The following is a 24,130-nucleotide window of genomic DNA, read 5'->3' as shown; positions in this document are numbered from 1 at the left end:
ATACCACCTTGAGTCTCACACGACACTGGACCTTTTCTTCTACTTGTTCCTTGCTATCGCCAAGACTTTTGTCACCGAATCGAGTCGACATGGCTCAATCCACCGAGAAGAACCTACATGAGGTCGAGTCGGCCAGTGGGTCTGTCGACAATGGCACCACAGACGTTGTCATGCCTGTGGGCCGAAAGTACAGACCCGTCAAAATTGGTCCTGTAACAATGCCTCACTACGCCAGCCCTGCCACACAACTTGTGATCGTCGCCTTTGTCTGTTTCCTATGCCCTGGCATGTTCAATGCCTTGTCGGGTATGGGTGGAGGTGGTCAAGTCTCTGCCAAAGCAGCTGACGAGGCCAACATTGCCCTCTATGCCTGCTTCTCTGTCGTTGGTGAGTGAAATGCACTCAAATCTTGACGAGTCATGTCTAACACCGAAACAAGGATTCTTTGCTGGCAGCATCGTCAACTTCATCGGCATCAGATGGAGTCTGTCCTTTGGTGGTCTAGGCTACTGTGTTTACGTGGCTTCGTTCCTTTGCTACACCCACACCCAGAACACAGGCTTCAATATCTTCGCAGGCGCTCTGCTCGGTTGCTGTGCCGGTATGCTGTGGTCAGCTCAGGGTGCTATCATGATGTCTTACCCAAGTGAGAGCTCCAAGGGAAGATATATTTCCTGGTTCTGGATGATTTTCAACCTTGGTGCGGTCATAGGAAGTCTGATTCCCCTGGGTGAGAACATCAACTCCACTAGCAGTGGCACCGTCTCCGACGGAACTTACGTCGGCTTCATTGTCTTGACAGCCTGCGGTGCTGGGCTGGCCTGGTTCCTGGTGGATGCAAAATCGGTTGTCCGCAGTGATGGTTCTCGCATCATCCTCATGAAGAACCCTACCTGGAAGTCCGAGTTGTTGGGACTCTGGGAGACCATCAGGAGCGACCCATACATCATCTGTCTCTTCCCGATGTTCTTCGCCTCCAACTGGTTCTACACTTACCAATTCAATGGTGTCAACCTTGCATACTTCAACACCAGAACTCGTGCTCTGAACAACACCCTTTACTGGACTGCCCAGATTGTTGGTGCATTCGTCTTCGGGTTCTGTCTTGACTACTCCAAGATCCGCCGCACCGTCAGAGCAAAGATTGCCTGGGTCGCCATCCTGGTTTTGACTCTCGTAGTCTTCGGTGGTGGATATGCATTTCAGACCGGTTATACTCGCGAGTCCGTCGCCAAGGGTTCAGGTTTCCAATCCAAGGACTGGAGCGACGCTGGCTATGTTGGTCCGATGTTCCTGTACATCTTCTACGGCTTTTACGATGCCGCATGGCAGACATGTGTGTACTGGTTCATGGGATCTTTGACAAACAACGGTCGCAAGCTCACCAACTTTGCTGGCTTTTACAAGGGTATCCAGTCCGCTGGAGCTGCCGTTATCTGGCGTCTTGATTCGCAGAGTTTGCCATACATGAGCGAGTTCGCCTCCAGTTGGGCACTTTTGCTGGGCGCTCTGGTGTGTGCTCTGCCAGTCTTGCTCATCAGAGTTACAGACCATGTCAGTGTTGAGGAGGATGTGAAATTCTCGGACGAGACGGTCGAAGAGATCATCGGTACACAAGACGGCAAAGCAGTTGTTCATGACTCCGAGAAGGTCTAAGATCGCAAGTCAGTTTCATGATGGTGCGGGTTGATCCTGCTTCTCGGCGTGGCCGGACGCGACCACGAAAGCGAACCGGTTCTGCTGTTAGTTCCCTCGTATAGCATACCTATCTACTACTTTGTAATGATGCAAGCAAATTTATGAGTATCCAATACGTACAGGCTAGAGACCCAGTGTAACATAAAATGCTTGGCAGAGTTATTGGCCTGATCCACGCGCTGTTGGAGAATCTCGAGTTCACAACAACAAGAGGGGCCTCGTAGCACATGTGCAACATCGATATGACAGCTATAAGGAAACCTCGGGACGTGGAAAAGGTGGAAGAAGGTGCGGCTCTGCATGGTTAGAACGGGTAAAAAGCATTCGTGGGCGAGCGATCACGGGCCTCAAGCTGGTGGTTGGTGCCGATCGCGGATTGCCGATGTAACATCATCGAAGAAGTGTTGATGATGACCGGCGCAAAGGCATAGGGCAGGCTGAAGATTGCAACAGTGTGGAATGGTGTCGTGGCTAGGGGCATGACCAATCCCTATCAGGGTATACAGAGCGAGCGGCTATTGTCGGTGGGTGTGTGTTGTTGTTGTTGAATAGTGGCTGTAGAGGGACGAATCTTGATGGAACGGTGAAGCGTCAGGAACTCCCCCCCCGCCGCTGCGTTGATCCACTTGTCGTGATTTGCTGCTGCAACCAAAGCATCCTGTTACGGTTGCAACTTTGACTGACCATGCCCCATGCCGTGCTGGACGCGAGCCATCACGTCTGGCAGCATTCGTATTGTCTCCGTTTCTGCTAATCCCTGCGCTTCCCGAAACATCTGCTGTGGGCCGCTCATGTCCTCCTCACAGCTGTGTGATACATAACCGAATAGTCCATCTAACGCAACTGACTGGTCAACAAGTCAACAAGCATTCTTCCGTCGACCAAGCATCTATCACCACGACCGGATCACTCCCATCAGCCGCTGTCGTCGCTATTCACTACTCGTCAAAGTCCTACAGAAGCGTCACGCACCTGTCTGACTGCCATGCTAGCCTCGTTGATCCAGCCTCTACAACTGCCGTCGCCCAACAAAGATGCCTTTGGCATAGAAACACAGAGCTCGCGCACAAGGAGCATGGACAAACTCTTACATGACGTCGAGTCTCTCTTCGACGCTCCGCTGCGCCCACGGAGCCTGCATGCCATGTCAGAACAACTCCAGGCTGAGTTTCGCACAAAACTACAATCCTCAAACATATGCATGCTGCCATCATTTCACTACGCTTTGCCCACTGGCCATGAATCTGGCGACTTTGTCGCCCTGGATGTTGGTGGCTCGACCTTCCGTATCGCAATCGTACATCTCAGTGGGAAGGAGTCGGCCAGAGAGGGAATGGACATCAAGAGAATGAAGAGCTTCGTCATAGACGAGCCCATACGGGACTTGAAAGGAAAGGCTTTCTTTGACTGGATGGCCGCCAGGATAGAGGAAGTCCTTGGCTCCGACAAGAGTGCTACTGTACCACTGTCCATGGCAATGTCATGGTCGTTCCCTATCGAGCAGACCTCTACGCGCAGTGGATCTATCCTGACCATGGGCAAAGGGTTTCGTGCCACCCATGGCGTTGAAGGCCAAGATCTGTATGAGCTTCTCATGGACTCTTGCAAGCAACGGAATCTCCAAGTTCAACTCCAAGCAATCATCAACGATTCTTCGGCGACACTACTCTCACAGGCCTATCGGGATCCCTCGACACGGCTTTCGCTCATCTTGGGCACTGGCATGAACTCGGCTATATATCTACCGGTTTCTGCACTATCGCAAGACAAGTATGGAAGTCGCTCAGAGGATTGGCACGCATCGGCCAAAGATGTGCTAGTCAACACCGAGCTCAGTATGTTCGGAAAGGACGTGCTTCCAGCCTCGAGATGGGATCAATATCTGAATGCTACCCACCACATGCCAGACTTCCAACCGCTTGAATACAGAGTCAGCGGAAGATATCTCGGCGAATTGGTGCGCCTCATATTGATCGAAGCTATCGAGACTGCCGATCTGTTCAGTGGCATGATGCCGGCCAAGCTTCAGGAGCCGTACTCACTAGACACTGGGACAATCGCAGTGTTCGAGAGTGACTCAACTTCCACTCTGTGCAAGGCTGCAATTGCTTTCGCCTCTGCGCATCCATTACCGGCTGGTCGTATGCCTTCAACCAGAGACCTCTACTTTGTCAAACAAGTCAGCCGGCTTGTATCAGGACGTGCAGCTGCACTGGTGGCTACAGCCGTTCATGCGCTCTGGTCGCTTCAACACAGCCTTGTAGCTTCGCCCAAGACTGTTGACACACAGCTTGCACAGCAACCTCGAACGCATGCAACAGTAGCTTGCAACGGAACAGTGATGGAGAAGTATCCTGGCTTCCGCTCGAGGTGTCAAAACCACCTCGATGAGCTGGCCATCATGAGCGGACAGAGTCGGGGAGCCATTTCGATCGAGATGGCTCCAGAGAGTTCGGTATTTGGCGCAGCTGTCGCAGCCGCGTCAGAGTCCGAAGTTTAGTATCTTCGATGCTCGAGAAACTCTTTTGCATTTGAGCGAACTGCATTTGGTCTTTTCTGGAGGCGTTTTGGGCTACATTGGAGCATTTGGGGATTTGTTGCATGTCACATGCAGGTAGAAGGTTCCACATCTAGCCGAGTGGTACAATTGGCATTAGCGACAAGACAATACAGAAATCAACAGTATTAATACACAGAAGAAGTCACCGCATAATAACACCGGCGAAATAGGACGTGTCATTCATTTTTGAGAATAGCAGAGTCGTGATAAGTAGGTATGCTTGTCGTCCAAAGAGCTGGGTTCGAGATGCAAGGCATGACTCAAGCACTTGGTCAAAACTCCATGCAGGTGTTTTGACACATGGTGGGTATCACAATGTCCTGAGAGGCTGATACTACGGGCTCTCTCACTGAGCCGAAGGCGATAAGATAAGCCACGGGGTCGGCAGGGTAGGATTCGGGATTGGCTTCGGGACAGCCAGATTGGGAGGGGAAGGGTCTCCTCCGGTCTCCGCACAAGGTGGTCGCATCCGCTCTCCCCTCTACCAGTGCTTCCATAGTACGCTATGGCACGAGTGTTGCAACTTTTAAGGTCGCAAGAGACTATCGCCATATACCGGAAAGGTCGGGTTGTACACACTGAACCTGAACCAAGTCGGTGAGCAGAAAGCAGGCACTGCAGACGGTCCGACGTATCGCACGCGACGAGCAAACCGCGACTTCCTGAATCGACTTGTTCTATGAAGAGTCGACCTTGCCATAACTGGAGCCACTAGCCTGTCGTCACGCTTGACAGGGCCTCTAGGCTCCCACGCAACATTTGGTCTTATATACCTTTCCCATACAACATAATCGCATGCTTCGACAATCATATCGCAGTCGCAAGGACATTATACACACCCGCAATCATGGAGGGTTTCGACCCGATATCCATGACCTACATGGCCACCAATTTTGAGCCCGTCGACAATGCTGCGACAGCTTCCAACATGTACAGCAACATGATGATGATGCCGAATGACTTTATGGAACAATACTCGACCTACGACTCGCAGACGGTTTACCCAGGGTACTTGCAATCTAAGTGCAACTCTCTACTGCACCACACTTTTGCTGACTGCCCTCGCTACAGAGACGAATACTATCAACTGCCGCCTCCACAGACAACGCCTTCTCTCAAGCGCTTCTCCAGCACTTTCGACGATGCCTTCTCCGATGCCGTTGGTGCCTTTGAGACGATTGCCGAGACGGGGACCCAAGATGCTCACGATACACAAGACGCGAAAGAGATAGCAATAGAACAAGGTCACACATATCTGAAGTTCACTCCGCCCGAGTACGACTATGCTCTGCTCGACTACAACTTCCGCCAGGTATCTGTAAGCTTGACTGCCGACTTGCTGGGACTCTTCTTCACCGAGAAGTCGGCTTGGGCGAAACCAGCCGAGAACACTGAGCTGATGTGCTACCGTCGCAACATCTTCCAGGTCTCGGGCAGCGTCCTAGTCCCTCGAGCTCTGCGTAATATCGTTACCGAGCAGACGGAACAGATCCCAATCGTCTCCCAAGAGCTCATCATCTCGGCCACAGAGTCTGCTGAAGGAAGTCCTACCAAGATCATCTGTGTTCCTTGGAAGACCCCGCCTAACGGAAATGCTACCACTGAGGAGAGATCCGAGAAGGAACCTCCGTCAATACCGCTGGATCCCACTACTGCTCAGGAGGGAGACGCCAACTTTGCGACCTTTCCCTTCCATTGGAAGCGCTTACAATTTCGCAGCGCTACAGCGAATAACGGAAGAAGAAAAGAGCTACAACAACACTTCATCGTCCATCTCAAGGTCGTAGCCACGCTGGCAACAGGTGGTAAAGTCACCATTTGCCATACCAAATCGAATCCTATCGTTGTCAGAGGCCGAAGCCCGAGGAACTTCCAATCAAGAAAGGACATTCTGCTCACCGGGAATGGAACGCACACGAAGAAGCCTACCACAGCAGCCCCAAGACCGCGTCTAGCGTCCCAGGCAGATATTGGTCATGCCCGAAAACTTTCTCGAAACAGTGTGACCACGGTTCCCAGGAACGAGACCCCGGCTGTCGCCTTCGACAACACAAATTTCCAAGCACCCCCACTGTTCAACAACACATTCCAGCAAACTGCTAGAACTGCAATACCTCCAACTGCTCGACTCTCAGAACCCAAGGACTACGCTGTCTCGTCCCCGGATCTATTACGGCAGGCATCGAAAATGCCTGCACCAGCTCAAGTGCCGCAGAAGCTTTCCCTGACCGACGAAGAAGAGCCCAAGCAATCATCCATGAGTCCTCCCAAGATTGGCAACACAGGCAAGCGTGCAGCAGCAGGTCGTGCAGCGAGTACACCTTCTGCCCTCGCTTTGCAAGTGGGCAGCAGTCCCGACGAGAGCGCAGACTTATTGTACGAGTACTTTCCTCTTAGTTTGGATGACTGGCAGCCTCCTGTGGATGCTGTGTATCGTCCACACGTTGTACATCACATCAATCCCCTGCCTGAGAACAAGGCTCGCGATCGCTTGAGCCGTCTCAAGAATAAACGCTACTTCAGTGAGGACGTTGGATGAGCGAGCGGTTTTACACTTTATATTCCCCGACCTCATGCCTCAGCCATGTCAAGTGTCGCGCTTGACTGCTGTCTGTTGGTCTGCCACAACCGGTTCGAGCGAGAGTCATCGCCGGCCCACAGTGCGTCACCTGATTCCGCTCGTGCGTGTAGCCCAAAAGGCGTCAGAAATAAGCATGAACGACGGCGACAACACGGCCCAGAGCAAAAGGTCATGGCTGACCGCCTTTCCAGAGCCTAACACATTCTGCGATTGGAGCTGCGTAAGTGTAGGTAGTCATTTGCAGCTCGAAAGCGCGTATTGACCGGCCGAAGTCTGGAGATCCCGCGAGCCGCCGGCTGCATCTCCCTGGCCACCACAACCGCTCTCGTGGTCAATATCCTCAGCCTCAGGGTCGAGGGACTGTCTTGAGGGTGCTCCTGGAGAGCTCCTTTATGAGAGCAACCGCCGTAGAGTGTCACGCATGCGAGTCACGAGAACAAGAATTCAAAAGTGGAAGGTCCAGTGAGAAGTATCGGTGATAGTGCTTTCTTTGGTTACCGCTTCTCTTTCCGAGATCATTGTGCACTTCTATAGCGTAGAAGATCAAATACCAGCACCACTGGAAGCAAACACTGAACAACGAATGTCAACACTGTCTCCCAGCAACTACATCCCGCCAAACGTATCTATAGAAATGCACAATACTCTCTGATCCAGACAAGCGTTCCAAAGAAAGTCCTACAAGTCACCCTATCTCACTGGCCGAGAGCTCATCTGCAGATACCTTTATGCATTGCGATAGGTACCCAACAACCATTTCCGTACCTTAAAGACACTGTCAAACCATCCATCTTTAATCTCCCATCTAGCATCAACGTCTCGTTGCAGTGTTTCCGTACCCTCACGACCCTTTTGGCCATCGGCAAAGGCGTAGAGGGAAGTATCGCGACATCGACCCGATGCGCAAACGTCGCGGGCGACTGGCGAAGCAGATGTAGTTTGGTTGCAGATAACACGGGTAGCGGTGGGGTGCTGAGGAGCCTTGACGGCCCTCTTGTTGGCAGAGCGACGGATGGATTGAAGAGAGGGAAAGGTGTACTGTATTGATAGGGAGGCCAGTATATATACTGCTCGCGGAGGCTGGTGGTGGTGAAGAAAGTCTCGACTGTCGAGGGCATTTTTACGTCTTTTCTTGCAAAGAGAGCATAGAATGGAGAATCCAGATTAGCGAGAAGATGAGGTGAAAGAGTTCTAAGCTGAGTCGTCTCAACAACAACAGATTTGCATTCTCGTACTTGTGCTTGATATATCATGATTGATGTCCAGACAAACAAGTCGAGAATCCAACACCGTGACCTTCCTCATCACTTAGCCCTAGTAATCGTAGCCGCATCGCAGGAGACTTCCTCAAACGTATGCACAACCTCGAATCCCATAGCCGACAAGCCATCGAAATTGCCATCTCCGTCCATGTAATCCAACACACAAGACGCACAACCCTGCTTCTTGACTTGCTTGACTCCCAACAAGATCAAACTCTGAAGTATCGTAGCATACTCGCCTGCTGAGGGTGAAATCACAGGAGAGCTGACGCCACCACTAACCTGTACTTCAACTTCCGCAGACGCTTCGTCTTTAAGTGCAGGAACAAACTCGGCAAGTGAGGAAGTGGCATTGTAGAGGACCACTGTCCCCACTATACTTCCGTCTTCGGGACGTATGGCGCGAACAATACCACAAGAAGTCGGGTCCGCCAAGGCGAGTTTATAGACTTCGGCTAGTCCTTGTCGATTGTTGGTCTTGATATGATCGAGAATTGCTCTCGAGTGTTCCCATCCGCGCACCAAGTCAAACTCTGCACCAGAGCCTTGTAGTGACTGTGCCATTCCTTCTGGTGGAGACCAGGATTGGAGAGAACGCATTACCATGCTGCATACTGGGCGGGAGAGAGCAGTGTTCCAGCCGACGTTGGCGAACCAGGAGCGCAGGCGTTTGCGCTCGGTGCCGTGGTCGGAGGGGATGCCGAGGTATATGCTAGGTAGCCTGGAGCCTAGCTGGAAGCGCTTGATGCCTTCTCTTTGCAATAGCGTCCGAATAGCGCGATCGTGCAGACTTTGTCCGATGGAGAGTTTGCGTCTGCCCGGGTCGACGAAGAGTGCGCCGATGGCACCTGTACCGGTAGACTTGAAGAAGTAGGTTGAGCAGAAGCCGTAGAGAGCTGAGGTACTGCTGTTGCGGACCACGAAGTGAGTTTCTAGTACATTTTGCTGGCGGAGGAGGAAGGAGTTTGAGGTTGCGCCTCGGAGTTCTGAGCGTTGATTTGGTGATGTCAAGTCAATGATTTCTTTGATTAGAGTGTCCAAGGCGAGGCCATCGCGTTCTTCGTTGAAGGTTTCGACTAGCCAGTGTGTCTTTGACTGTGTGAGCTTTGCGCTGCGGCTGATTGTGCCGGGGAGCGAGCCGGTCGGTGTGACATCCCCATGCAATACCTTGACTAGCGACACCATTGCAGTTTCTGTAAAGTCGTAGGTGCAAACATATGTCCCAATGGACGTGTCCGTGGAGAAATCGTAGGGCGAACTGACTGCCACAACGATCAATGGTTTTATCTTCTTCTCGCCGCCAGCCGTGTATTGCATATTGCAAATCATGGAAACGTGTTTCGTGAAACCGCTCTGGTACATATTTCTGTTGGCATCTGCTGTGACGACAACGACCGCACTGGCTCTATTGATCAGGCTTTCGTGCTGAGGTCGAACACCGTTAGCCGTGTAGCTGGTATGAAGTACTCGGCCGGTACGTTGACGAGCGAGCGATCTGCCGAGTTCTCGAAACACTCTCTCACCGCTCAGGCCCGGATTGCCTCGTTCCCATTGAGGTTCCGGCGAGTCGATAGAAGTGTGTGATGACAGTGCACGCGAAGCTGCAGATGCAGCAAGCGGTTTCACCAACGGCGTAAGGAGAAGCAACTCTTCTTCTGGCTCAATGATGTTGGTCAGAGGCAAGAATCCGTTCTGATCTCTGACAACGGTAATGCTTGAGTTATATGCTTTGGTGGAGAGATTCGTATGTGACGGTTGCAGTCTCGACAAGAGATTGATGCCTGGCGGATTCAGAGCTTTGTCCCAAGATGTACACCTAGACTTCATTGCCAATACTCTGTTGAGTGATCGACGAACTCTGTCCGTAGTGATCATAGAGTTTTCCAAGCCAAGTTTGAAGCCGTTGATAGCCTCGAGTTGGTGCTGGAATGATCTGCACAGTAATAGAATATCACAGCCAGCATTGGCAGCCATGACCGTACCACCATTGACTCCAATATTTTGACAGAGCGAGTCCATCTCAAGACATTCGCTGACAACGACGCCATCGAAGCCAAGCTCTTTCCTCAAAAGTCCATCAACAACTCGATCTGAGAGGCAGGCGTGCATGACATTCAGTCCAGCTGATGACATCGCACAACCCCCAACCATGATGGAGTCAAGACCTTGTTTGATGGCATCGCGAAAGGGTATCAGAGCACTCAGACTTAGCTGCTCCAAGGACTCTGTAATCGTCGGCACATCCAGAGAAGATCCCAAGAACTCGAGATTTCCATATGACGGGAAGTGCTTTCCCATCGTACAGATACCGGCTTCCTGGTAGCCCTTCATGAATGCCACCCCGTACTCTGAACACTGCACTGGATCGTCACCAGTCGTGCGAACTCCAAGGGGCTGATTTCGGGTATTCGTAAGGACATCCAGGCAGGGTCCCATTATCCAGTTCACTCCGCATGCAGAAATCTCCTCTGCGCTGGCCTTTGCGACTTTGTACGCGAGGTCAGGATCTCCGGAGGCGGCGATACCCATGGCTGATGGGTACTGCCGGATGAAGATATCGTCGAATAGAGAGTTGACTCCTCCATTTTCTTGATCGATGCCAATCAATAGAGGCACTGGGTGGCCGGCGTCAAAGGCACACTTTTGTAATTCGTACACAAGTGCGCTTGTGTCTTCGGCAGCTGGAGACAATGTTAGTACATTTGAGCAGATGTATAAGTTATTCCAAGATCATCATAATAATCCGGGGGTAATCAACGGCATGAGGATAGAGTCCTTCTGCAAGGCTAGCCAACACCTTCTTGCTATGTTTAACCAATACGGTCCAATCACGGCCTTACAGACCGTATACATAGGGTGGTAATCACCCAATAGGCAGTCACATAAAAAATGCCTACTTACACTTGAGATTCTTAGCTGTCAGAAGGATCGATCCGAGATGATGTTGCTGTATGAGGGTACGTATTTGGGGAGTCACTGCCGTTCCATCGAAGCCCTACACGCAATCGTCAACTACTGATGACGGACATGCCAACAGTAAGCCTTACCATCATGAACAACTGGCCCAGGGCTCTGGTAGAAACGCCATCATTAGCGAATTGCACTTGATGCATGATCGCATGCTCTCCCACACGACTGTGGCAATTTACCTGTCCATGTTCTCCCAGAGCCCACTCGACGTGCTAGCGTCGGAAGTCCCCATGTTTGGTATCTTCTAGGATGGATGACATGCGTCCACCACGCGCCGAGAAGCTTCAAACCTCGTAAGGCTTGCCGACAGGATCCGCGGTACGGTCACGGTCGCGAGTCGCTAAATCACAGGTTGACGGTGCAGCGTGGCATCCGACAGGAAACAGTTCATTCTGTGGAGTGGTAACGAAATGTGCTCTCGTAATGATAAGCACACACAGCTGGGGTTGCGATGTAACCTCGTTCTCGCCCTCTCCGCACACCGGCAAAAGTGGACCACGTGCCGGAACAGTCCGTGCGATGCGCCGACCACAACAACGTCTTATCGTTCATCGTTCCTTCTTCTTGTCGGATACAACACTATGAGGCAACCAGACATGGAGAACATTGTTTTGTAGGGGGCTCAAGGGCGACTCCGCCTGATTGCGAGAGCTTGCCCGCCCCACGTGTGGTGATCGGCTATCTTACTCGAAGAAGGATCAAGCTTCCATCGCAACTTTCGAATGTTACACTCTGCTGTGCTTCCTAATCGGAAAGGCTGGCTCTAATCAATGGATCACCAAGGTTGCAGAAACGACGAGCTAACCACTCTGACAGAGAACATGTGGATCATGGTATGTGTAGTCTCGTTGTAGAAGCTCCGAGTTGTGGATGTACTCCTTGGGTTTTCATCGTTGGTAGGTTGTCGATCTGGCTGTTCTATTTGTTCGCTCTCTGTACTCGGACCTTATCAACAACTTACCTGCTGCTTCCTCTTTTTCAGACCGACATCCCCATCACTCTCTACACCTCTTGTGATCTCGATCATACCAAAGTCGCTACCTGACTTCTCCGCCTTTCTCTCATCATGCCAGCAGCTGTTTCGCCCGAGAGACCTCGAAGTGGTATCACTCGCTTGACTGGATGCCGATTAGTCAAAGGCAACACACTGGTAGAAGAAGATCTCTGGCTTTCTTCAGTCACAGGTCGCATCCTCCGCAGTCAAGAAGTCTTCTACGAGCATCAAGCAGCCCCAGATGAGGTCATTGATCTCGGTGGGCGCATCGTCTCTCCTGGCTTCATAGATGTCCAATTCAACGGCGCATTTGGCTTCGATTTCTCGCAAGCACCACAAGATCCTGTCTCTCATCGTAAGGGTCTGAAGGAGTTGAACAAACGATTGATCGGCACGGGCCTCACATCATACCTACCTACCATCACCAGTCAGAAACCAGAGCTCTATCACAGCGCATTGCCGTATTTGGGTCCTTCCGGTGCAGCCCGCGACGCAGATGAAGGTGCAGAATCACTAGGCGCACACGTCGAAGGCCCCTTCCTCAGCCCAACCAAGAATGGCATTCACAGCCCCGAAGTCCTCCAATCCGCCGCCTCTTTCGCCGACCTCGAGACTTGCTACGGCGCCCACAACCTGCCCAACATCAAGAAACTGACCGCCGCACCCGAAGTCGGCAACATGACCTCCATAATCCCAGAAGTGGTCAAGCACAACATCATCTTCAGCATCGGTCACACAGAAGCCACCTACGAAGAGGCCTCTGCAGCAGTCGCCGCTGGAGCAAAAATGATCACTCACCTCTTCAATGCCATGAAACCTCTGCACCACAGAAATCCAGGTGTTTTTGGTATTCTGGGTCATCCATCCACACATACGCCTTTCTTTGGCGTCATTGCTGATGGCATCCACTTACATCCCACTACCGTTAAGATCGCGTATGCCGCCCACTCCGAAGGCATGATTCTAGTCACAGACGCCATGAGTCTTGCTGGCTTGCCTGACGGCACTTACAACTGGACGAATGGCGATAGCATTGTCAAGAAAGGGTCGAATCTGACTTTGGTTGGTACGGACAAGATTGCTGGTGGGTGTGCGACGTTGCTGGACTGCGTGAACAACTTCCTCAATTGGTCAAACGCGAGTATACCTGAAGCTGTCAGGGCTGTTACTGTTACGCCGGCTAAGATGTTGGGGTTGGAGGGTGTTAAGGGAAGCTTGGAGGCTGATGCGGATGCTGATCTTTTGGTCTTGTCGGAAGAAATCGATGGAGAAGGAAGGCGATTATTGGTTGATCAGGTGTGGAAGTTCGGAAGACTGGTTCACGAGAGGTCATGATCGCTGCACTCGCTGTTTGTCAAATCAATTTTGATGTTCCAACCCATTTTTTTCTTTGTCTGTGTCCCGTTCTGTTGCTGATTGTAACATCAAGCTTACGAGTTACAATACTGCATGCTTACTTTACCTCCCACTATGCATGGCCATGTTCATTCCTTTGCACTTCGTCTTCTAAACTCCTCAGCACAGTGCCAACTTCCACTCCCGGACTTTCCAGAAACACCAGACGATTCTGATATTCCAAGCTATTCATTCCTCTTCCTGTCTTTCACTCTGTTGAATGTGTGACTGTCCAAGCTTCTGCATTGCAATATCCCTTTGTACTCTGCCTCCCACTCTATCTATATATTCATCTCCATCTCTCTTCCAGTTCCATCTTTCAGGCTCCTCAGTACAGCGCCGCATCTCACTCCTGGGCTTGCGGAGCACTACCAGAACCGTCACATGTTGGTCTTTCCACCAGCTCCTTCTCCAGCAAAGGCATGAAACACCGAATGAAGCAATAACGTCCCTGACCGTGCACACCCCTGTTGTCTTTCTCTTGCGGTCAAGGTGGCTGAGCGTAGAGGGTGAGGTATCGCACAGGGGAGTACAACATACTGTTCGCTGGGTGGGCCGGATTCAGGGGCATCTACAAAGAGCAGTCGTATCAGGGGTGGTAACTGTACCTGTTTCCTCTGTCGATGGTAGTTGAGTCTTCTTGTATAGAAATGCAACGAGTTTTGTACGTTGACAGCTTGTTTCACTGAGAGCGTGACAGAGTCATAGCTTTCCTTGGTGTCGACCCTTATGTTATACAGTATTGTGCATGTCGACAGACCCGAGTGTGTAGACGTTAGAGGGAGGGAGTATGGGGGTTAAGAGAGAGAAGGTATCGGTACACAACCCCCCTGTCGTTCGATGCGGTACCCGAGGCGCACATCCCCCGTGTGACAAGTAGTATCCGGACTGCCATCACGAATTCCATCAAAAATGAAATCAGGTTCTTGGAAAGTCTTCGATCAAATTGGTACGAACAAAGTGATCTATCAACTATCCTGCTCTCTTCCACCACCACACTTCTCGACCACTGTCCCTCTTGCGCGTGCGCAGTAACTCCACCGCTCCTTGAGTCTGGGTCGACTACAAACTACTTGGGTCTTACTCATGGCAGAGATTGCAGTAGCATCGGTCACTGAGAACCAGCATGGCAACGACGTGCGGCAAGAACTGGGCTGCCGAATTGTAGCAGAGACCAGAGGAGTGGCCGTAGACCCGGATGTCGCGGCGACCATCATCGCGCGTGAACCTGACGTGGGTGTATCCCACGGGCATCTCACCAACAAACTTGTATCGGTGATTGCCTACAAAGACGTTCCACTGGTGTTAGTTGACGACACGCACGAAGGTCAGGCAGGGGAGGGTCGTCGCTTACCGAACATGGCTCTTAGGGTAGCGCCATGGGGACCGGGCTGAGCAAGCATGCGCTTGAAGGCAGAGGTGAGGGCGACAAGGAGACTGTCGGGCACCTCAAAACTCTCGCCGACCTGGTTAGGCACGACACCGGTGCCATTGCTCCCATAGATGGGAGCAGAGAGGTTGATCTGGATTGGATCCATGTTGGTTGCTGCTGTTGCTGGTTTTGTTGCTGGTCGCGGGTCCGTGCGCAAGCGAGCAAAAGTCCGCTGAGTGATTGTTGGTTTGGCAATTCATATTCAGATCTGCCAAGGCATGTGAATCCAGGACCCGACTGCGTGAAGGCCAAGGAGTACCGTGAAGGTTGCTGAAACTGCTTCACATGATCCTTTCTTCTTGCGAAAGCAGATCAAGATCTATCGCTCTCAGCGAAGAGTTCCTCCTGGTGTATTGCTTCATGCATTTTGGTATTGCTGTTTGCTGCTATCTTCTGTTTGGAGATATAGCTATGGCTAAGGAACAGACTGACAGCTGTTACAGACGTGGTAGAAGGAACAGCAAGTACAATTGTGTTCTTGCATCGCGATAGTTACTTCTGAGCCAGGGTGGGAGAAGAAGTCCTACAACAAACAGGCTGACTGATCTGAGCATGATGATGAGACAAGCTCTTCTCGGGTACATCGTACCATGTCAAGTTCATGTCGATCGACAGCAAGCAGTGCTGGCATGCAATGCCTTTAGAGGAGGAAGATCCAGCTCTGTATCTGGAAAAGCCTCGTATCCTTGAGTCTGCGGACCGTTGGCGGCTCCTGGCGACGTCCTCTGCCAATGCAACTTTCTCCGGATCAGACCTTTAGTTGAGCGTTGGACCAAGAGAACCGAAAGTGCATATTGATAGCTCGACATTGCAGCAGTGGGGTTCAAAGCATAGATCCAGGACCAGACTGAATTCATGAGGCCATTTCGACGTCGACATTACTTTCGGCATCAGAACCATCGTCACTTCCATCAGCAGCATCGCCCTCTTTTCCAGCGGCCTTCTTGGCCTTGTCTCTTGCCCTCTTCTTGAACTTCTTTTCTCTGTTTCTTCTGGCCTTCTTCTCGCGCTCGAGTCTCTCCTTTTCCTCTTTTGATTTGCTGTCTTCCTCTTTCTTGGCCTTGAGAGCAGCCAGCTTCTGCCTTTTCTTGATTCTGTCCTTCTTTCCCAAGCGAGAGCGTTTCTTTGGTACATCAGGCAGGAAAGCTTCGGCTATGGGGTTCTGGGCTGCGGCTGCTGCAATAGCTGCCTTGGCCTGTGATGGTGGAATTGTGACGAGTTTCCAAGGGTAAGCACAACCGGTACACGGTAGTTTAGACATTGCCAGCACGTCTGCACCCGTTACGGCAGCGACTTTGTACTCGTTAGCACGAGTGGGGTCTAGCTCTCCAGTATGATAATAGCTCAGAGGACGGCCTGGACCGATGATACCTGGCTCTCTGGCCTCTTCTGAAGGGGAGCGAATACGAATCTTCTGAGCGACTGGAGCAGGTGCAGAGGCATCGGTCGTGGATTTGGTTGGAGCGAATAATTGGAACACGAGTTCTTCATCTTCATCTTCCTGGTTTTCGACTGTCTGTAGAGGTTGGGCTGTGTTATCGACTATCTCGAATTGCAGGTTTGCGCCTAGTCGTTCTAGGGTATCCAGATCTGGTGAGGAAGCTCGCGATGATTGTGGTGATGCATTGAGGTCTGATCTCGACACCCTGCAGTAGCGTCGTCAGTGATAACAACCGATATCAAGGGTTTAGAACAGCCATACTGTACTGCGCCAGCTGTAGACGCCATGTTCAAGTCGTTTAGGTGTCGTGGTTTCTACGACCAACGTCAGCATCAAAATTCGGACGGAAGACGGAATGCGGCTCTCAGAAGGAAGGAGCTAACGAGGCGGGAAGGATCCCACAAGATGGAACCAAGAGATAAGATAACACCCCTAGATTTCACATGCGCCCAGGATGCTGGCAACAATCTAGACCACCGACTTCTGCTCTTCATGTTCGGTCGCTCCTTCCTCTCGAGATCATCCCACTCTTTGTCGCGAACCTACTCTACCGCCAGAATGTCCACCGGTCCGTCTACACCGCCACACATGCAGAGTCAAGGCCATTGGTTGACATGAATCATCCCTTCCAGAACAAGCCAACCGTCCCATCGTCATCTCCGGGCCCTCTGGCTCTGGAAAGTCCACTCACTTGAATCGTCTGCTCAAAGAGTACCCCGATCGCTTCGGCTTCTCAATCTCTCGTACGGACATATCAACACCGCAACCTTGATCCCTTTTGGAGACTGATTTTATGCCCAAAAGACACGACTCGCCAACCTAGAGGCCAAGAGCAGAACGGTGTCGAGTACCACTTTGTCACCAAGGACGACTTCCTCGAGCTGGTCGACCAGAACGGCTTCATCGAGCACGCTCAGTTCGGCAGCAACTACTACGGCACCAGCGTCCAGGCTGTCAAGGATGTCGCTCAGAAGAACCGCACCTGCATCCTGGACATTGAGATGGAGGTTCGTTCCATCTCTGCCTTGTCTTCTTGGGCCTATATCTGACCGCGTCATCACAGGGTGTCAAGCAAGTAAAGAAGAAGGACCTCAACGCACGCTACCTTTCCCTCCAACCACCATCGCTCGAAATCCTCGAGTCACGCCTACGCGGCCGCGCTACCGATTCCGAAGATGCCATCACCCAGCGCCTTGCTCAGGCCAAGAACGAGCTCGAATTCGCAAAGATCCCCGGTGTCTTCGACAAGGTCATAATCAACGACGACCTCGAGAAGGCCTGGACAGAATTCAAGGCCTTCTGTGTCTCTGAAGAGTAGAAACGTTAAACTCCAAGATATCAAAAGATAATAATAATAATGCATCAATCTCGTCAGCCAATTCTAGTCGCTTGAACATAGCTTCGCGCTTCATGGGTTCTCTCGAAGGGGCCAACTTCTTGCTTCTACTATTAACTATACTTCCGCTCAATCAAGCATAAAGAACGTGGAACCGTCTACTAATAAGCTACCTAGGACTGCATCCAACTCCGAACCACAACGCACATCTATCACCCGTTAAATGATCTCTTACATCGTTCTTGAAAAAAGTACGGACGTCCATCTCGCGAGACAAGTTTATAAGTGTCCCTCATCATGGCGCCTGCCTAACTCTATTACATCTATCATCCCTATCTCCTTCGCTATATTGACAGCTTCCTCCTCTTCCTCTTCCTCTTCCTCTTCCTCTTCCTCTTCCTCTTCCTCTTCCTCGCAGCTAATGGCACCCCAGTAACACACTCGTCGCGAACCGGGTCGTCGACGCTTGGCTGTTGTGTTGTTCTCGTCAGAAGCAGGCTGATGTTGAGGCTGATGTCGTGCAAGTGATCCGTACTGGCCGATCTTTGGTACAAACGGACCCTGAGAGAGCTGTGGATATGTCTGTCAAGTGGTTATTCCAGAGCCTTTGGGTTTGGGCGTGTTACCAGTGCGTGCTCCTGGTGGCATACATTTCACGTTGTAGAACTTATGTTAGTATCTCTCTGATGCCAAGCACGAAGGATATACCGTTGGAAGTCTGCTGAACATGCATCTACAACCCAAATTGTCACCTTCTTTAGCAGGTCGTAGAACATGGATGACGATGATCTGCATCTTGACATCAGTCACAACGTGATGCCTCAAAGACTAAGCAATGAAGATGACACAAGATCACAAACATATACAAATCAGAATCAAAGCAGAATTTGTATTTGATTTCAATTATTTTGGTTTCTGCACTCTCGGTCTTTTGTTTCGGTCGTATTCACTTTTTTAATTTCTTGCCCGTTCCGAGTTCCCGCCAACGCCATGCTGAATAGAATGCATCTTCGCATCAAAGCACAACCTCTCAGCAAAGAGAAGAGACAAGCAGAAAGAAGAAAACAGGATATGAAAGACAGAGAAGGAACAGATCGCCTCCCTCAAGCAGTTGGCTTCTTGCCAAACTTGAGCTTGAACTTCGGTTTCTTCTCCTCGGCCCCTTCGGACGGACGCGCATTGATCGTGTCCGAAGCAGTAGCAGCCCCATTGCTCTTTCCTGGATATGTCATAGTCATAGGACTGACCGCACTCATCGGCGCCGAGTCTGTTTCCTTTTTGATCGAGCTCATGCCATTCCAGCTTCTGAATGCGCCGACACTGGCGCCAGTATTGAGTGCAGTGGTGACTTCAGGGCTGGCGAAAAAATCGCCATTGCTGCCGCTGCGAGCGTGCGAGCCACCGCCTGCTGAGGGTGCAGGGCTGGCGCGTGCGGACGATGAAGTTTTGATCTTGGCAGGGATGATGGGCTTTGGTTTTTGCGGTCTGTAGCCGGGCTGAGGTGATTGTGAAAGAATCTTTTGCAAACGCTTTTGCTTTGTGACCTTCAGACGGACAATTTTGGCTTTGCCTGGCTTGTCGCTTGCCGTCGGCTTTCGGGATGGTGCAGCTGAGCCAGGCGCGGAAGCACCAGATACTGCTCGCGATGGTGTTTGCGCGTGTATCTTTCCTAGACTGATGCTAGGGCTCTTTTCAACCTTTGCTGTTGCCGCTGTACCATTTGTAGCAGGCTGCACAAGATGGGGGCGCTTTGGACTACCCGCGCGTGGTTCGGCCGTTGAACTCTGCTTGCGCTTCAGAGTGAGTTTCATAGACCCACCCGGAGTTGAAACAGGTAGAGGTGGTGGAGACATGGCTGTTGTGGGCACATGCGAAGGCTTTGGTGCTGCAGGAGGTTGGGCGTGACTTTGCGCCTCCAACTGCTTTTGGAGTAACTCTTGTGCGGCAGCGAGTTGACTTTCCAACTTCTGCTTCTCCTGTTTCTGTGTCTTGATGTGATCCTTGGCGGCTCTTGAGAGCGGCCCGGTGTATTTGAGATTGTGCTGCTGCACCATGTCGAACTCGTCCATGCCGAGACCTGTGACTGGTACAGTACGATGTTTCTCTGTTTCCTTGAATTGCACTTTACCCTTGCCAAGATTTTTGGCAGTGTAGAAGCGAGGCAGACGGAGATGTACAACAAGACCGTTCGAGGCGTCATAAATCAGCGCCGCGATATCAAGGAACGAGACCACTTCAGGTATGGCCAGCGTCGGTGCTTGTATGACATACCACAGTGCTGCCTTGAACATTCCATCATCGACTAGGGCGGCTTTGAGTGCGATCAGAGCAAGTTCTGGCGGACTCTTCCCAAGAGCATCTTGCAGTACTGGTTGAACAGCCAAGGGCTCTTCTTGCTCGAGAACGAGACCTCCTATCTCGATAGGCTTCGGTGCCGGCTTCTCAGCTTCCTGTGTCTTTAGAGCAATCGTTCCCAGAGCTCGGCCCAATACCCGAAGGAGCTGGTCTCTGAAGTAAGGCGAAGGATCATCGCACAGAGAGTACAGCAGATATTTGAGAATCTGCGGCCGCCTTGCAAGATTCAGTCGGACAAGAGAATCCCACGCTGCTAAACGCACTTCATCGGCGTTGCCTGATTGTGTGTATTGCAGAATTTCTATCTTCTTGTTCTTCACCACGCCATGCTCCAGAAGTCGTTGCATGCATTCAAGGGCTGTGACAGAATAGATGTTTTGATAAGAAGAGATCCACTCGTCAATGCGGCGATAGCGTTCAAGTTCGTTGATGGCTTCTTTCTGGAACTTTTCGTCTTCAAGGTTTTCTTGCATCAAGTCATCTTCATCGTCAGGATTAACGGCGAAAGTCTGCTGCAGTGCTGCAGAAGTGACCAAAGACTCAGCGAGACATCGCATTAGCGTAGCGACGTAGTAGCAATCAGAGAACTGTTTGCCTGTTAGTGTGCGGTAGACTTGCATCAGGACATGGATGTTACCTCGTTATTGGAGTTATCGTTGAACTTTAGCTTGTCAACGAAGAATCTCCTCACACTCATTGGTACCTTGCCGCGTTCGTCTTTGACATGCGATAATGCGGTTGGGATGGCTTTCTGAAGCAGATAGCTCATGCGATCGGAGAAATCGTTGGCGCGAGGCATGGGTGAATCGGCAAAGCAGAAGAACTCCTGGAAGGCTCTCTCGAGATGATACTGACCTACCCAGTTCAAGCTGGGTGTAGCACATTTCGTGAGACCTTCGGCTGCTAGCGTGCGAATGCCGTGGAAGTAGCGGCGGTCCATCAATGTTCTGACGAGAATGGTAGACATCAAAGGATGCGCGTTCTGTTTCAAGACGTGCTGAAGGGACTGCGAACATGTTAGCGTCGTGTCAACCACTCGGACATAGCCCACAGCTGCTTACCTCGTATTGTGCAACGACATCCCTGTCTTGTTGCAACTGACTGACGTACATGTAGATGGGCATGATCAAGTCGATCTTGCCAATCCACTCGAAGTCGGCGTCCATACGGATCCATTCATAACTTTCTTGGCCCATTCGGTCTTCCTCTTCTTTGCCCCAGTCAACCAAACGCCAATCTTTAACTTCATCTTCTGATTGAAGAACATCACCGAGACAATAGAGCAGCACATCATTCTCAGCTTCTCCGCCAAGCTCCATGCCGTTGGTCGCCATTGCTCTCTCTTTCGCACGCTTTGAGCGTTTTAGACGCTTGTACTTTGTGTTGTAAGGGATTTCGATCTTGGTGTGTGTATCCTTGATCTCCACAATATGTTCGTATGGTGTGCCGTCAGCTTCGTGAATACGAATGGTCATAGGTCCTGTGAAAGGATCCGACACTTCAGGAGCCCACACTTCCGAGACTTGCTCTTTTGCCTCTCTCATGAAATTCGAGGGTTGGAGCTCGGGCTTGATTTTTCGCTCGCGCTGTGTTTGGTAGATATTCATCTCCACGACCAACTTCTTCTTGTTGAACCGCTGGTTCACCTTGAACAGAGGACAGCCGGCGCCATAAACCCACTGCCTGAAGAATGCATCAAGCTTTGTGTGACCTAGCTTCTCACACAGGCGGTGGAACCAGTCTGTAGAGAGTTCGCCATTCTGAAGATCGCCGGTTTTTGCGTTTAACAACAACCTGGTAATGATTCGTGCAACACCAGCAGCTCCACTTGCTTTTGTGAGTCGACGATCCAGAATGAAGAGCACGACTGCCGATTTGAGGGCCATGAAATCATATTCTGAAGGATCGATGTCAAGCTGAGCGCCGAGTTGATGAATACTGTATCGTTCGACATCTTGCTCGAACACTTGTTCAGAGGCGAGTTTTTGTTGATAGCGATATTCGTTGTTGCCAGCGAGCTTCCTCATAAACGTGTCTCGCATAAATCCAGAGATACCGGTGATGGCCCACATGTCCCGAGCTTCCTTAGGGATGACGTTCACGCCAACCCATTGAGTTGCAAGAGCATGGACGAGTACGCGGGTGTTTGCATCCAAAGGCTCAATGATGTCTTCTGGGAAAAGTAGTCGCGTGCTGCATATTGACAGAGAAGCGGTGTGTGTCACGTCTTGAACCAAGTCATCGACAAAGATGAGCTTGTAGCTGGAGAAGGGGAAAGATCCGTAGTTAACGGTGAAATAGTCGATCGCCTGGTAAAATCGTCAGTAAATGTTCAAGCGCGTTTAATAGACAGAGTCACATACCTTGGCCATTGGCATACATGTGTTTCGTAGCTCTTCTGCTCTGCCTGGTAAGCAGAAGCCGTCCACTTTGATGGCGTTTTGGCCAAGCTTGTCGTCCTCATCGACTTCTCGAAAATCAGTAAGGTCAACGTGCTCGAAAGGACCTATGGCAAAGCCGATATGGCGAGCGGTAACAGGAGCAAAACAGGCAAAGGAGACGGTCCGCCAAGTAGGATCCTGTGGGTCAAGAATCTGAAGTCTGTCAGGTATTGCACTATTTGTATATGTTTGTGGCTGCATACATCGTCGGTCGTTTCCCCTGAGCACACGATGCTCAGATCCAGAGATTTTTCTTCCTCACTGAGATTGATCAAGTATTCGTCCCGCGGCTTCTTGTCCTTCTGGTCGGTCCCGGTCATGTCCACGTCCGCCTCAGCAGAACTCCCTTGCGGCGTTTTTCTGAAGGCATCGCCTAGCGTTTTGTGGCATCGTATTGAGATCTCCCACATGCAGCGGGTTGTGGCATCGTCAACGCAGGGGAAGACGGAGCAGATAGCACCCGGTCCTAGGGTATTTCTGGTGTAGAGATGTGGATAGCGTGAGTCTTGGTCCGAGAATCCAACGAAGTGTAGCCCGTCCCGGAAACTTGTAACCTCGAAATCAATGGTGATCTTCAAAGGAGCATATCTCAGTGCTGATTCTTGGGCATGTGATCCAGTTGGAGTCTCGGCTTGACCGGCATAATCGCTTTCTTGCCGTTTCAGGCTGTCCCTGGGCAGAGTCGAAGAGGATTCGGTGTTCAGCTCCTTAATTTTGACGCGTAATGGAATTTCCAAGGCCAGTTCAGGGTCCGGCGACTGCTTGATAGCACCCTCGATCCTGTTGCGGAGATATTCATGCTGGTGGGCAGTCGTCCTCCCTGAAAGCTTGATCTTCTGGTAAGGGTCCGAGTAGGCAACTTCTGCTTTGGAGCCCTCGATGTTTGCGCTGAGGATACGGGCCTGGCGACAGTTCAAGCGGATGGTCTTAAGATCCTTGACTTCGGGTTGAACGGTGATTTCAGTAGAGCCAGAGATGGCCCGCCTTGCAAAGTCGACGGTGAGATCAACCTTTTGCGAAACAACGGAGAAGCCGAGATCCAGCGATTGCTCGGTTGGAAGGGCGTTGTCAAAGTAGCCCGGCATGGCGCCAGCTGCGCGCAACCTCTTGACCAAGTGTCGGCTCAGTTAGCATTTCCCATGCCACAAGATATGCGCGATGCGGTCGCGTGGATTCGCTGAGTCCGGTCGTGTGTCGCGCTTGCGTGTGTCGAGCAAAGGACGACTGGTAGCGTGTGGTGGGGCGGCGTTCGATGTCGGCGCGTGAGTGCGGTAGTCGCTCGGTGGCGGGTGAGAAGACGAGAGGTGAGATGATCGAGTAGACGATGAGGCGACAAGGAAGGGCGAGTAGAGATGCTTGACTCTGATGCGCGCGCGAGGCTCTGGATCAACCGTGAACGAGCTCTCTAGAGTCGGGGCGGCCACTTCAAGAAGTGACGATTCGGCGACGGAGGTCCAAGCTTTGCAGCGCCTGCCTTTCCAGCGCCTGCTCACTGTGAAACTCTCCTCCATCAAGACCGCCATATCATCTGTTTGAATAACTTGGACGATCTTCACTTGTCATGAACACTCCTATGTCTTTGACTCCAAGTGAAGGAGGATCACAACACTTTGCTTGACCGTTCTTCTGGCACAACCACATCGCGTGAGAGAGCAGACAACACTC

At 51.4% G+C, this 24,130-nt stretch overlaps 8 protein-coding genes across 8 annotated transcripts; 5 read left to right on the top strand and 3 right to left on the bottom strand.

Annotated features, from left to right (window-relative positions):
• Positions 1-170: 170 nt before the first annotated feature.
• On the top strand, positions 171-1,656 carry M436DRAFT_56393 (MFS general substrate transporter; the record flags this gene model as incomplete). The annotated part of the gene is made up of 2 exons (XM_013568010.1): positions 171-387; positions 440-1,656. 2 exons carry the CDS (start codon positions 171-173, stop codon positions 1,654-1,656), a joined length of 1,434 nt encoding a protein of 477 aa, XP_013423464.1.
• A 1,027-nt stretch (positions 1,657-2,683) lies between these two features.
• M436DRAFT_67383 (actin-like ATPase domain-containing protein) lies at positions 2,684-4,198 on the top strand (the record flags this gene model as incomplete). Its single annotated transcript, XM_013568062.1, has 1 exon — positions 2,684-4,198. One exon carries the CDS (start codon positions 2,684-2,686, stop codon positions 4,196-4,198), a length of 1,515 nt encoding a protein of 504 aa, XP_013423516.1.
• Positions 4,199-5,105: 907 nt separating this feature from the next.
• M436DRAFT_85608 (p53-like transcription factor) lies at positions 5,106-6,797 on the top strand (the record flags this gene model as incomplete). Its single annotated transcript, XM_013568100.1, has 2 exons — positions 5,106-5,266; positions 5,330-6,797. 2 exons carry the CDS (start codon positions 5,106-5,108, stop codon positions 6,795-6,797), a joined length of 1,629 nt encoding a protein of 542 aa, XP_013423554.1.
• Positions 6,798-8,143: 1,346 nt separating this feature from the next.
• M436DRAFT_67381 (glycoside hydrolase) lies at positions 8,144-11,303 on the bottom strand (the record flags this gene model as incomplete). Its single annotated transcript, XM_013568061.1, has 4 exons — positions 8,144-10,782; positions 11,003-11,096; positions 11,149-11,173; positions 11,251-11,303. 4 exons carry the CDS (start codon positions 11,301-11,303, stop codon positions 8,144-8,146), a joined length of 2,811 nt encoding a protein of 936 aa, XP_013423515.1.
• Positions 11,304-12,137: 834 nt separating this feature from the next.
• M436DRAFT_56416 (putative N-acetylglucosamine-6-phosphate deacetylase) lies at positions 12,138-13,400 on the top strand (the record flags this gene model as incomplete). The annotated part of the gene is made up of 1 exon (XM_013568013.1): positions 12,138-13,400. One exon carries the CDS (start codon positions 12,138-12,140, stop codon positions 13,398-13,400), a length of 1,263 nt encoding a protein of 420 aa, XP_013423467.1.
• Positions 13,401-13,649: 249 nt separating this feature from the next.
• M436DRAFT_67379 (uncharacterized protein) lies at positions 13,650-14,998 on the bottom strand (the record flags this gene model as incomplete). The annotated part of the gene is made up of 5 exons (XM_013568060.1): positions 13,650-13,741; positions 14,001-14,031; positions 14,069-14,186; positions 14,545-14,743; positions 14,815-14,998. 5 exons carry the CDS (start codon positions 14,996-14,998, stop codon positions 13,650-13,652), a joined length of 624 nt encoding a protein of 207 aa, XP_013423514.1.
• A 484-nt stretch (positions 14,999-15,482) lies between these two features.
• On the top strand, positions 15,483-17,651 carry M436DRAFT_76247 (guanylate kinase; the record flags this gene model as incomplete). Its single annotated transcript, XM_013568099.1, has 4 exons — positions 15,483-15,495; positions 16,972-17,076; positions 17,138-17,340; positions 17,397-17,651. 4 exons carry the CDS (start codon positions 15,483-15,485, stop codon positions 17,649-17,651), a joined length of 576 nt encoding a protein of 191 aa, XP_013423553.1.
• A 1,121-nt stretch (positions 17,652-18,772) lies between these two features.
• On the bottom strand, positions 18,773-23,550 carry M436DRAFT_56585 (uncharacterized protein; the record flags this gene model as incomplete). The annotated part of the gene is made up of 5 exons (XM_013568042.1): positions 18,773-20,611; positions 20,662-21,030; positions 21,086-22,333; positions 22,388-22,618; positions 22,669-23,550. The coding sequence occupies 5 exons, from the start codon at positions 23,548-23,550 to the stop codon at positions 18,773-18,775; spliced, it is 4,569 nt and encodes a 1,522-aa protein (XP_013423496.1).
• Positions 23,551-24,130: the final 580 nt, after the last annotated feature.

Source organism: Aureobasidium namibiae, assembly GCF_000721765.1.
Source record: "Aureobasidium namibiae CBS 147.97 unplaced genomic scaffold scaffold_21, whole genome shotgun sequence".
In the NCBI taxonomy this organism is placed as follows: Eukaryota; Fungi; Ascomycota; class Dothideomycetes; order Dothideales; family Saccotheciaceae; genus Aureobasidium; species Aureobasidium namibiae.
Note: the sequence above shows the minus strand (reverse complement) of the source record. Positions and strands in the feature narration are given on the sequence as shown.